Here is a 14,640-nt window from a genome sequence, read left to right as displayed (position 1 = left end):
AGAAACATTTCTGATTATTTATCAATGTTTAAAACAGCTGTGCTGCTTCATATTTTTGTGGAAACCATTATACATGTTTTCAGGATTCGTTGATGAATAGAACGTTAAAAAAAGAACAACTGTTGCCCAGAAACCTTCTGTATCATTATATACAGTATCTTTACTGTCACTTTAGAACAGTTTAATGCATCCCTGCTAAAAAAAAAGTAGTAATTTCTTTAAAAAAAAACATTGAATGGTAGTGTATAACATGTAAGCAAGGTGACTTCATATTCTGTGTTTTGTAGTCAGTTACTTAAAGTCAGTTAAGAGAAAGAGGACTGATAGTTTTTTTTTTTTTTTTACTGCTACCTTTGCAATCATTTTGCTCACTTTTCTATATTGTTAATGTTGCATGCCGAAATAAATGAAGTTACAGGCGTGCTTAGTTTGATGGGTTCATTTAATGTTGTTCACTGCTTACATTTATTCGCAGTACACAAAATCTCTGCGTGTTTTTTTCAACCATAGCAAAACTACTTTCTCTCGCTTGTGCCTCATGCCTGCACCTCTTCTCCGTGGACGCCCTCTCCTGTAAGATCACTAAAACAACATGCATGCTTGGCATTACTCACATTAAGCAGGATTTAAGCAACATTAAGCAACATTTTATGCATTAACCCCATCTTAAATTTAGAAAACGTAACGTAACGTAAACGTAATCAAAATGAACTATACAAAATAAAACCAATACATATTACTCTTTCTGTAACAATTAACATTAACATCGCAGGGAATGTTATTATGAGCCCCACATTAACACTGAAATTTGCATGAGAAGTGTGTTTCTATTTTCAGTTCTAAATGTTTTGAAGAATGTTGCTGCACAAGTTCAGTCATTCCTCAAACCAATTTTTTTTTTTGTATTGATCAGGTTGTAGATTTTAATTAAAGAAGACGAATGTGCACTGAAATGGAAGAGTTGGGTAGGACAGAGTAGGACAAAGTTCATATCTGAGCAGCCCTCTGACACTCCTCAAATACTCATACATCTTAGCGCTCCTGTAATGTACTTGGAAATGCATGACTTTCTAAATTTTATATTTTTAAAAAAGTCCAGTAGGAAAGAGGTTGACTCTTCAGTATGTTTATATCAGAGCAGTCGACTCTTCTGACTGCTGCATTCATCAACAGTCGGCTATGGCAGGCCAGTCGACAGTGATCATGTTTTGTGATGGTGGTATGCTGGGATACTTATACTTTGTAAATTTCAAAATTTCATTACAATCATTACAAATTTAAGAGTGTGAGATCTTGTATGTAGATTTAAGCTATATTTAGTGAAAATACTAGGTGAAAGAATTGCTTTAAAAGTGTTTAGAATTGGTCTCTGAAAGGTTAAACTACTTATGCAAGAGATATTTTGACCTGGTTTGTCATAGCGCCTATAGTATTATATTCAACCAGTATAACAAGTTGTTAAACAAGAAGGTCATGGATCCCACAAAAGTATTAATTATATATCTGTTGTAATGGGAGGGAACTACTAACTAGACTTTAATGCACAACAGACAACAGAAAATCAATAACTTATGTTTTTAACTTAGCAAGCATTGACAAAAACCTGTGATCAGTAAACACAAACAATAAATACATGTTTCTCATTCATTTGCATCCTATTATCTTTGAAAATAAGGAGCTACTGAGTGTTTTAATAAAACATTTAAACATATTGCAAAAGAATTGTTAGCAATTACATTAAATGTAGGTGCATAGGCTGCAAACTTGAGACTAAAAGCAATAATCAATCAAGTGGCCTGAATGTAACAGTTTGTATCCACAACATTTGGTTATGATGAAGGTGGAAGTTTATTTTCTCTTTGTGAGGTAGTATGTAACGCTGACATTTAATTGTTGATTATGACTGTGGGTTACTAAGCAGTGTTGTAGATGATTATTTGTGTCTGAGAGAACAGAAAAGGAGAATGCTCTTTTCCAAAGTAACTTAAAATAAAGTAACATAAGTAGTTTGTTACAGAGCCAGCAATATTCATAGTGTACAATGCCAGGTTTATTAAAAAGCTTGATTAGGAAACAAGCAAGAGCAGAGATTAACTGCAGAGAAGAAAACGAAGATGATGATGATTATTATTATTATTAGTTTGGTGAAGTTGTGAAGTCCTAATTTTAATCAATTAAATCTCTGGCTCCATGTCTGTGTCAGCTCTTTGAGGCTGGTTTTCCAGCTGATGTCTTACACCATGTTTTGTGATGCGTCTCTAAGCACCTTAACCTTATTTTTATTATTCTCAGGTTAGGTAAGAAAGTCAAATCTGACCTAAATTATAAGCATTTTAAAATATTTACAATCAGACAGAAGACTTCTCCGTGGTCTGTTCAGGCTCAGCGTCTTAAATTAATGCCACATGAGGCCGAGTTTAGTTATAAAGTTATAAGTTCATTTATTTATTACATTAATACTACTAACATTACATATATTTTACTAACATTCTATAAGTAATCAAATAAAGTATAAGTACTGAAAAGTTCTTCAGTCAAGGCAATATCAGCGATGGAGGCATCATCAGCTGGTTCTGGTGTCGGAGGTGCAGCCTCAGGTATGAAGCCTCACCCCTTCTTCTCTTCATGGTCCAGCCTTTTATAGACTATCTGACCACTTGATGTCATCTTCTTGGGAATTCCCCTCATATGTCTATATATAGAGGCCTCGTCTCTTTGTTCTCGGACTCTTCTCCTCTGCTGCGTCCTGCTCTTCTGATCAAGACATCCTTCAACGGTAAGATTGCCTTTCTTTCTAATACATGTTATTTCCTTTCTAACCTAATAACATGTTACTAACAAATGCATTACCAGTTGTTTTGTATTCTTTCATAAGTGATTAATACATGCAATAAAGGCATTACAATACCAGTTGTCTGTTATTCTTTAGTAGTTAATACATGCTTTAATAAAGACGTTACAATACTGGTTGTCTTTCATTCTTTAATGGTTAATACATGCTTTAATAAAGACGTTATAATACCGGTTGTCTTTCATTCTTCAGTGGTTAATATATATGCTATTGGGCTCTTTTTCTTTCTACATTCTTTTGATGTGATCACATCTTTTTGTTTACATGAACAGTTATCAACCTTTTTGTTTACATGAACAGCTATCAAACATTTTGTTTATATGAACAGCTATCAAACATTTTGTTTATATAAACAGCTATCAAACATTTTGTTTATATAAACAGCTATCAAACATTTTGTTTCATTGTTCACTGTTCTGTACCCATAAACAAGTTAGCTATATATCTCTCATAACAGCTGTACTTCATAAACAGCTAACTTCTGTTTATTTTCAAATCAAAGTTGTGTTGTCATTATTGTTCTTTATAAATCACTTATTTCAATAAATGTTTTTTCTTCTTAAACCTCAGCTGTGTTGTCATTATTATTCTTTATAAGCAGAAGAGGTACAAGTAGCATAGAAAAGTTGCATTTCCTAATGAAGCAGGGTGTGGCTCATTACAACAACCTCAATGATCCCAGCTGCAAAGGAACGGTCCGGAATGGCAGAGTGGAATTCCATTTTGATAATGATGAACACATCTGTGGTACAAATCTTGTGGTAGGATGAACTATGCAATCTACTCAAATACACTCAAATCTCAAACTGTAACTAACCAAAGGTATAAAAACATTTTCAATCTAGTTTTTTTTTTTTTTTTTAACTTGTCTGATACTGAAACCCATAATGTTTTCATCAAAAGATGTTCTTCAAAAATACTTTTATTTTATTCAATTTAAGCTAAACGACTAAACTTTTTTATCAGGCTAACAGCTCCCACTTCATCTATGATAACTTTATTCTGGGGACACCAAGGTCAGAGAAAATCCTGAAGCTTTCTTTCAGCTGTGTTTATCCTCAAACACAAACACTTTCCATGAATGTGGAAATCAACCCACTGGAGAGGTGCAAGTCAAGCAGCACTATTTTATTAAAGGAGTAGTTCACCAAAAACAAAGTTTGTTCAAACCCTAATGTCTTTATTTGTTCCAAGGAACACAGAATTTTACTGGTCTCACCTTTCAACGTAGTTAATGCTCATGGAGAATTTCAAGCTTGAAAATGTACAAAAAATGTCTATATGACTCATAATGTATATACCAAATCTTCACCATTTAAGTGATAGCTTTGTGTAAGGAGCTAAAGTTGAAAGAATTGTTAACTTTTTGGGTGAACTAATCCTTTAAGCAGAAAAATAAATGTATTTAAAATATATATGGTAATATTATCTAAACCAATATACATTTTATTCCTAAAACAGAATTTTACCCATAAGCAAAGTATTTTTAACATGCATCGATCCATTATTTCAAAAGCGTTGTGCAAAAGATCCTCCCTGCTGGTGAAGGCAGATATCGTGTCCGGATGATTCCATATCAGGATGATGAGTTTACCCGGCCCTTCACTGGTGCAGTGGATGCAGAGCTCGACCAGGAGATGCATGTGGAAGTTCGTGTTGAGGGGGTCGACAGCCGCCAGTTTGCCCTGGTGATGGACACGTGTTGGGCTACACCTGTGAATGATCCTGATTACAGCCTCCGCTGGGATCTCATCGTTTCAGAGAAAAGCAGGGCTTTTTTCCTTTTTCTTTTAAGCTTAGCCTAAACTCAGTGTAACATTATTTACTGAACAAATAATAATCATATAACTTTTAGGATTGCCTTATGTGATTTGTCTTTCAGTATTTCAGAATTAAAGCACAAAATACCATGTTGAACAAAAAATCACTTTGTATTGACTGTTTCAAATGAGAGAATTTGTCATTATTGATATTTTCAGGTGTCCCAATCCAAATGACGACACAGTAGAGCTGCTGCAGAACGGCGTCTCGACATCCAGCCGTTTCTCCTTCAGGATGTTCATCTTCACTGCAAACTCCACTAAGCTTTACCTGCACTGTGCTGTTCACCTTTGCCTTCTGTCAAGCAATCGCTACTCAATGGTGAGACACTAATCTAAATATCAGAAGGGAAATTCCACCCTTAATGCTCAGGGCTGCTAAAATACATGTTTTGGCTGCCCTCTTCTGGAGATTTTGTGCACTCTTTTATGTATCTAGTTTATTCAGTAATATTTAACAATGATTCACACAGCTGATTTTAACCTTTTCTCTATCAGGACTGTGACTCTGGACACCAGCGGAGAGAGGGCAGGTCTCTGGACTTCCGTGACAGTGCTTCCATATCCATGGGTCCTCTGATGTTGTCTGGAGGGAACACAGGTGAATATTTCATTTATTTTAATCATTTTGTAAATAAAGGCTTATGATGATCTCTGTCATTAATACATTTCACTGTATTTCATTATAATTACATTATTTTCACAGATAAGTGGGTCCCAGACCAAGTGAAGGTATCTGAGGCTTCTTGTCTGTGTGGTTCACTGATGGTGTTTCTTGTTCCTCTGATGAGTGTCCTGACACGCTTTTAGTTTTGTACCAGAAAAAAAGTGCATATTTTACATGCATATTGTTTGATGACATTTTAATGAATGTGGCCCTGATGATATACTGATTTTAGGTTTCAAATAGTTTCCTCATGCCTTTGTCTGTTTATATCAATCCTATAATCTTAAAAAAAATAAAAAATAAATAATAATGTAAATTAACTCTTATTATATACTCATCTTATTTTACTCAAGAGGATTTGCTATAACAGATACAACAAGATTCATGTTTATTCAAATAATGCAAAAACACTAAAAAGTTTCTTGTTCTCTTGTTCCTGTCAGTTGTATTTATTTTAAAATGTGAATATGCTTGTTTAGCAGTTAAAGGAAGCATTTCTGTAACAAACTTTCAGAAAAAGAATGATGATCTGGTCCATGAACTGAAGGGAAGAAGAGATGAGATGACGTTAGTTATTTGCTCATTAAATGACAGTTACTGTTATCTAACACGAAGACAATAAGTGATGTTTTAAAGGTGCCGTAGAACGTCTTTTCAAAAGATGTAATATAAGACTAAGGTGTCCTCTGAATGTGTCTGTGAAGTTTCAGCTCAAAATACCCCATACATTTTTTTAAATTTATTTTTTTAACTGCCTATTTTGGGGCATCATTAACTATGCACCGATTCAGTGCGCGGCCCCTTTAAATCTCGCGCTCGCTGCCCCCCCTCCAAATATCACTAAAAATATCATGTAATCATGGATCATGTCAGTTATTATTGCTCCTTCTGCCATTTTTCACTATTGTTCTTGCTTACCTAGTCTGATGATTCAGCTGTGCACAGATCCAGACGTTAATACTGGCTTGTGTAATGCCTTGAACATGAGCTGGCATATGCAAATATTGAGGTCATACATATTAATGATCCCGACTGTTACGTAACAGTCGGTGTTATGTTGGGATCCACCTGTTTTCCGGAAACAAATGAGATTTACATAAGAAGGAGGAAGCAATGGAGTTTGAAACTCAATGTATGTCTTTTCCATGTACTGTATTCAACTATGCCAAGGTAAATTCAATTTTTGATTCTAGGGCACCTTTAACCATCTTTTGAATTATTGATATTATCAAACTAATTAGTTTGATTTTATCAAACAGGATGTTTTAGGGTGATATTTCCAATTAAAACAGTATTCCCAAGAAAACATACTTAGCTATATACATTTCAATTAGAGAATAAAAGTATAAACTAAACTATTTTGTGCTGTACCATCTTTTAAAAATTTTATCAATATATTAAGACATGGTTTGTGGTCGGTAAGGTTTATAATCTTTATGAAAAAAAAAGAAAGTTCACCAGAGCTACATTTATTCGATCAAACGTACATTTCTATCATGACAACTCTCGGAAGATTGTTAACATGGTAAAGGATATGACAATGTGAATGTATTTGGTCTTGGCGGAGTAGATCTGCTACGCTGCTGCTGCTGCTGCTGCTGATTATTGCTGCTGCTGCAGAGCAAGTACAGGAACGTGATACCGTCGATGCATACGCCGACACGCTGCTGCGAGTAAGACATAGTGCTGCTGTACAAATAGCATATCAATAACCCCATAGCAGATCTATACAGGTGGAGCTGGGGAAGGTGGAGGGTTTTAGAGGAACACTGAAGCATGCTGCAAACTGCTATAGTGAATGTAACCAGCTATTTAAATGTGTAAGCAACAAGTTCATTGGCTGCAGATGTGACATGGACCAATCAGCTTGTGCCAGGTAGTCAACACTGTAATTATCATCTGCTTGCATGAAGACCCATCAGCCTGTGCCATAGAGTTTCATGACAGAACTATGTATTATTGAAAACAGTAATATTGTGAAATATTACAATTTTAAAGGACTGTTCTCTATTGGAAAATATATATATATTTAAAATGTAATTTATTTCTGTGATCAAAGCTGAATTTTCAGCATCATTACTCCAGTCTTCAGTGTCACATGATCCTTCAGAAATCATTTTAATATGCTGATTTGCTGTTCAAGAAACATTTCTGATTATTACCGCAGTTGAAAATGGTTGTTGCTTATTTTTTTTTATTTATTTATTTATTTTTTTGTATATTTTTGTGGAAACAATGAATAGAAAGTTTTTATGAATAGAAAGTTTAAAAGAATAGCATTTATTTAGGTTACACTTTATTTTACAGTGTTGTAGTTACAAATAAGGAGCCATTACTCAAGGAGTAAATCACGGACTTCTGACATGGCTCTCTTTTCATACAGATTACATAAACACAGAAGGTGTTTTTTAGATTTGACTTACATGATTTAAAACCTGACATCTTAACGTTTTTTTAGACATAAGTTTAATTTTTCTGTGATTAGTATTCACTAAGTTACAGTTCATTTTCTGAGAACTATCAGATTGGACTTCGTTCAGAGGGAGAGGAGAAATCACGCATCATGTTAGTTTTCTTTATTTTACAAAAAGCACAACATTGTGTTTTTACTCTGAGTGTATACAAATAAAAGAAGATATTCTATAGTTTCAATTGATATATTACTTATGTCTCTATGACAAAAAATGACGGAGTATTTTAAGTCTGTTTTGCTGCAATGTGAAAAAAAAACTGCAAAACGCGCCGGCGCGTTTTCAGACCTCAGAGTGTTAAGGAGTACATAAGGAGTAATTGCTCAAATAAGTACTGAGTTCTATTAATTAACTACATGTATTTTTTTTAGAGTTACAGTTAGGGTTTGGTTTAGGGGTAGTTACTTGTAATTATGCATAATTTACTGTTATTACTATAGTGAGTACATGTAGTAACGTGTAACTACAGTGTAAAATAAAGTGTTACCTTTATTTAAAATAGAAATCTTTTGTAACATTATAAATGTCTGTATGGTCACTTTTGATCAAATTAATATATCCTTGTACAAAGTACAAAGTTTTCAAAAATAAATCTTACTGACCAGTAACTTTTGAAGTGCAGTGTATGATGAGTACATGAAAATGCAGTAAGAATTAATAATTACATTTGAAGTGTAAGCAAGGTGGCTTCACAGTCTTCCTTTTGTAATCAGTTACTTTCAGTATAAATAGTAGGAGTAATTTCATTTCCAAAGGTTTTGAAGAATGTTGCAGCACTGGTTGTTCTTTCTTATAAGGAAAGATGCAACAAGGTTCAGCTCAAATAACCAAAGTTGTTCTTATGTAGATCAGATTTCAGTCTGGGTGCGTTCAGTGTGAAAGATACAGTATTTGGACAAGGTTAATCTTACTAGTCCCTGTACTGAAAGAACAACCAGTGCTGCAACATTCTTCAAAGCATTTAGAATTGAAAGTAAAAAAGCTCATCTGATGCATATTATCATAGAATCACTATGAAAAATAAGTAAAATGATTGCAAAGATAGCAGTAAAAAGAGGATCAATCTTATCTGATGGTTTTTAGTAAGAACCAATTGTTCATTTGCCCCTGTTGTTCTGGAATCTAACAAAAAGACAAAAAACTTGACTATCAAGTTTGACTAAACAAATAAGGAAACACTGTGTTCTCACAGCTTATTTTTTTAAGGTGCTAAGCTTGCTGAGGAAGGTTGAAGCAGATTCCATAGAATAAAACTTTAGCTGTGATTTGTCAGAGCTGCACACTTACACACATATATATATCAATAGTGCATGAATTATTTATTAAATATTATCAAGGAGTTGTGTAGCATGCTCCGATAAGAAGGTCCTGATTCTCCTACTGTTGTATAAGGCAAATCTGCAGGACCGGGCAATTCTAGCAATGTGGTCTGTGAAGTTTAACTGCATGTGTGCCAAACAGACGGAGCTTAATTGAATAGGAGCGCAATAATTCTGATTAAAATATACATTTTGCTAAAATATTTGTTGTTGGTGAACATAAATGTGCCATATGTAGAATTTCAAACCTACAACCTACAACTAAGTGTATTTTTATGATAGCAGTAACTGTAAAGTGACTGTTGTAGGGTAATCAAAATAGTCTAATAATTATTAGTCTGTGCTTTTGTTTATATTCATTTTCATTTTTAGTTTAGTGAATTTAAGTTGTGCTTTAAAAAAACATTATTTTGTTTTTAGATTGTAATGTTGCAATGGTAGAATGTAGGCCTAATGTGATTTGACCCCTTTTTTGTACATAGGTTACATTCACTATGTTTGTTTTCATAGCCTTCAATATGAACATTGTTTGTAGGACAATATTGGGCAGGATGTGAAATAACATGTTTTAATAGATTATACATCACCATTCAGCCCAAAAATACAGATATATTTTGTTGGCCATATCGCCCAGCCCTACACTATGGCATGCTTTAAATGCTGAATTTTCTGTTTAGGTAAGCAGTAATGATACATTATTATATCACTTCTTAAATGGATATTTAACAATTACGTTCAGTCCTGCATTTTTAATTCGGTTTGTTTCTGCCCCTCCAAAAATTTTTAGCACCATCCGCCACTGAGTTTACTTCAGTTGTAGTTGCAATAAAAACACTATTTTTTGAAAGCTGCCTCAAAAAAAAAAAAAAAGTGCTCTAAATCAAACTGACTTGCAGTCATTCTACATTCCCATTTAAGCGCAGAGTAAAAGAATGTGTTTTTATGTACACAAGAACAACAGGTGTACACAAGGAAACAGTACAAATAACAATGCAGTACAACAGTAAAAATAACATATATTCATGTCACATCTACAAAGAAAAACTGCCTTAAGCTATTGCTAATAAATTACTTCTAGTTCCAGTAATGATCCACCCACAGTTATTAAAGGCGCTGATAAGATTCTGAGAGCTGCAGTTCAGCATCACTGTATTGAGCTGCTGAAGAGAGAATCTCAATGAGTTTGCTCTGCAGCAGCATCTGACCTCAGGTAAAAAATATTTCTCTTCATTTTATCACATTGGGTTCTAATCAGTCTTTAGATTATTGGCTTTTGTTGGATTTAAATTGTGTAAAATGTTTTATATATAATAATAATCTTAATATATATATATATATATATATATATATATATATATATATATACAGTGGGTATATATATTTTTTTGACAGAAAAACACAGAATTGTTGACATTTTTGCAGATTTATTAAAAAAGAAAAACTGAAATATTACATGGTCCTAAATATTCAGACCCTTTGCTCAGTATTTAGTAGAAGCACCCTTTTGATCTAATACAGCCATGAGTCTTTTTGGGAAAGATGCAACAAGTTTTTCACACCTGGATTTGGGGATCCTCTGCCATTCCTCCTTGCAGATCCTCTCCAGTTCTGTCAGGTTGGATGGTAAATGTTGGTGGACAGCCATTGTTAGGTCTCTCCAGAGATGCTCAATTGGGTTTAAGTCAGGGCTCTGGCTGGGCCATTCAAGAACAGTCACGTAGTTGTTGTGAAGCCACTCCTTCATTATTTTAGCTGTGTGCTTAGGGTCATTGTCTTGTTGGAAGGTAAACCTTCGGCCCAGTCTGAGGTCCTGAGCACTCTGGAGAAGGTTTTCGTCCAGGATATCCCTGTACTTGGCCGCATCCATCTTTGCCTCGATTGCAACCAGTCGTCCTGTCCCTGCAGCTGAAAAACACCCCCACAGCATGATGCTGCCACCACCATGCTTCACTGTTGGGACTGTATTGGACAGGTGATGAGCAGTGCCTGGTTTTCTCCACACATACCGCTTAGAATTAAGGCCAAAAAGTCTTGGTCTCATCAGACCAGAGAATCTTATTTCTCACCATCTTGGATTCCTTCAGGTGTTTTTTAGCAAACTCCATGCAGGCTTTCATGTGTCTTGCATTGAGGAGAGGCGTCCGTCGGGCCACTCTGCCATAAAGCCCCAACTGGTGGAGGGCTGCAGTGATGGTTGACTTTCTACAACTTTCTCCCATCTCCCGACTGCATCTCTGGAGCTCAGCCACAGTGATCTTTGGGTTCCTCTTTACCTCTCTCACCAAGGCTCTTCTCCCCCGATAGCTCAGTTTGGCCGGACGGCCAGCTCTAGGAAGGGTTCTGGTCGTCCCAAACGTCTTCCATTTAAGGATTATGGAGGCCACTGTGCTCTTAGGAACCTTGTGTAATTAATGCCTTGCCACAATTCTGTCTCTGAGCTCTTCAGGCAGTTCCTTTGACCTCATGATTCTCATTTGCTCTGACATGCACTGTGAGCTGTAAGGTCTTATATAGACAGGTGTGTGGCTTTCCTAATCAAGTCCAATCAGTATAATCAAACACAGCTGGACTCAAATGAAGGTGTAGAACCATCTCAAGGATGATCAGAATAAATGGACAGCACCTGAGTTAAAGATATGAGTGTCACAGCAAAGGGTCTGAATACTTAGGACCATGTAAGTTTGTAAGTTTCAGTTTTTCTTTTTTAATAAATCTGCAAAAATGTCAACAATTCTGTGTTTTTTCTGTCAATATGGGTTGCTGTGTGTACATTAATGAGGAAAAAAATGAACTTAAATTATTTTAGCAAATGGCTGCAATATAACAAAGAGTGAAAAATTTAAGGGGGTCTGAATACTTTACGTACCCACTGTATATCTTTGAATGTCATCTGTGTTATCATTTAAGTCAATTTTGCAAATTTGCTCAATTAGCAATACAAGTTAACATAATCAATATAAGATACATATTTCAACTGTATGTTGTGTATTTATGTGCAGGTGCTGTTCTCCACAATGAGGTTTCTGATGTCACTGTGTGTGTCGCTACTGCTGATTAATGGTGAGTGTTTTATAATGTAAAGTGGCTTAATTGTTTCCCAATATTAACTCCCCTAGTGAAAAAAAAGTATACTTTATTGTATTTTAAATATATTCCCTTTTTCTATAGTACACTGCAAATATACTAACAAAAAATGTACTATCATTAAATATATAAAAAGTATATTAGTATCATATTTTCACAATGCAACTTTTAACACACTTTAAAATAATTGTACTTTAGTATATTTTCTAAAAAATATATTTTAGAAAAATATACTTGAAGTGTAAGTTCAGTTTATTTTTTAAAAGTGTATTTATTTGCACTTTATAAAAATATATTTGAGGTATATTTTAACAGTGTGCTGAAAATGATCATTGTAACAATGCACTGGAAGTATATTTAAAAAATACATTATTTAATATCCTGAAGTTGTAGTGTATCTAAAGTTAAATTTGAGTATATTTTTTAAGTTTACTTCTTCATCCTTGGAATTCATTATATTACTTGTGCTTATTTATTTCAGTATGAATGCATTACAAGCCCATTTAGTATATGCAGTGTAGCCTATACAATTTCCAAATATGTGTAAATGTTTATTAAGTTTACACTGGCAGAATCATTTTACAATCGTACACACAAATCTATATTAAACAACACACCAGCAGCACAAGTAATGCGAAAAAATATGTCGAGTGGTTAAACTTGTCGGAATTCAAATGTCTCTTCAACTTGATCTGTGACCAATCAGATTTTGTTGCTCACTGCCTTCAGCCAATCAGAGCTGCTGACGTCACGGTCGTCGTCTGAATCCCCTCGTTCAGTCACTCAGGTGAAGTATACCCTAGTGAAAAAAAAGTATACTAAGTATACTTGCAGCAAGACTAATTATTAGTATATTTCAAGTGTGTTAATGATTAGTTCATTTAAAGTGTGTTATTTTGAAACAACTAATTTTGTACTAAGTATATTTAAGTTGAAATTAAGTAGTATTAAAATACAACTTTAAGTATATTTAGTATACTTATGTGTACTAAATTGGAACAACTTCAAGTATACTTAGTACACTTTAAGTATATGTCTGTGCAGGGACTAATTACATGCTTGATTAGTGATATTAAAGTGTACTTAATTTGTGTTATAAGTATATATTTTTTGTTACAATATAAGTTGCATTATAAATATACTTTATTTCTGTTATAAGTATACTTTTATTTGTGTTATAAGTATACTTTATTTCTGTTATGAGTACACATTGTGTTATAAGTACACTTTATTTGTGATTTAAGTACATTACAAAATAATTATGAGTGTTTTCACCTTTGGCTTATTCCAAATACTAAAAATTACACACTTTGCAGTCAATAACAATACACTTTGTTATTACTTATACTTTGTATAATATAGTCAACATTTGAAGCGGATCAAAACCTTTAATCAAAGTTGTCCTAACTTTTTTGATCCACTTCAAATGTTGACTAATGTACTTTGAATTACATAATCTCACACAATACAGTTGTGCTACTATTTAAATACAGTTTAACACATTTTCCCAAAGTTGAATGCATTTGAAGTATAATGTCGCAATGTATATTTAAAACACTGAAAGCGCAATACATCGCTCAATCTCGGGGATTCTGACCAGTTCAATCAAGTGACATCGCAGCCTGACCGTGATGGCGACGACAACCGGCTAATCTAATGGCCTACGCGATCCTGAAAGAACCGGAGAAAAGTGCTGCTATTGGGAGGTGAGTTGTAGTCTACCAGTTAACAAACTTTATTTTATTTTCTTTAACAAACGGAGAGCGATATTTCGGCTTGATATCTCCTTTTTGAGTTTTTGTGTGGTGGTTTATGGCACATGTTTGTATGCAGCACCAAAACATTCATATGATTGGTCAAATCGGCCCGTATTCTGTACGATATTAATTCATAAAGTGTTTTATGCTTGATTATGTAACGTTACCGAAAATATCGACATGCCATTCTGATACAGTTCCCTGCTGCTAATCCTCATTTACTGTTCAAAAATAGTATTGGTTCAATGTAGGATTTAGACAGATTATTGTAAACGTGAATAAAGAGTTGAACATGCTGTCTTATATCTTTGGTATATTCTGTCAACAGATGCTGTTCTTCACGAGTCTCTGCGGTCATCATTGTGCCATCAGACACAATGAGAAGCTCATCAGAACATGGAATATAATGTGTAATTTGTATTTGTGTTAGAGGGTCAATATTTGTTTTTTCTTTAATGAAAAACATGGTAAATTATGCTGAATCTATATTAAGTTTAAATAAAAACTATTGGATTTGTCAATGAAATATGTCTCTTCATTAGTGATGTTCTTATATTTTATTTAATTGAATGGCCTTGAAAACAAATGCATTCAACTTTGGGAAAATGTGTTAAACTGTATTTAAATAGTAGCACAACTGTATTGTGTGAGATTATGTAATTCAAAGTACA

General features: G+C 34.1%; 1 protein-coding gene across 1 annotated transcript; it reads left to right on the top strand.

Moving 5' to 3' along the window:
* Positions 1 to 3,474: 3,474 nt before the first annotated feature.
* Positions 3,475 to 5,597, top strand: LOC125255225 (pancreatic secretory granule membrane major glycoprotein GP2-like). Its single transcript, XM_048170275.1, has 6 exons — positions 3,475 to 3,612; positions 3,818 to 3,957; positions 4,368 to 4,613; positions 4,831 to 4,993; positions 5,170 to 5,272; positions 5,378 to 5,597. The coding sequence occupies exons 1-6, from the start codon at positions 3,490 to 3,492 to the stop codon at positions 5,479 to 5,481; spliced, it is 879 nt and encodes a 292-aa protein (XP_048026232.1). The 5' UTR covers positions 3,475 to 3,489; the 3' UTR covers positions 5,482 to 5,597.
* Positions 5,598 to 14,640: the final 9,043 nt, after the last annotated feature.

The sequence above is a fragment of the Megalobrama amblycephala genome, linkage group LG20 (genome assembly GCF_018812025.1).
Source record: "Megalobrama amblycephala isolate DHTTF-2021 linkage group LG20, ASM1881202v1, whole genome shotgun sequence".
Classification (NCBI taxonomy): Eukaryota; Metazoa; Chordata; class Actinopteri; order Cypriniformes; family Xenocyprididae; genus Megalobrama; species Megalobrama amblycephala.
The sequence above is the reverse complement of the archived record's forward strand: the minus strand, read 5'-3'. Positions and strand labels throughout refer to the sequence as shown.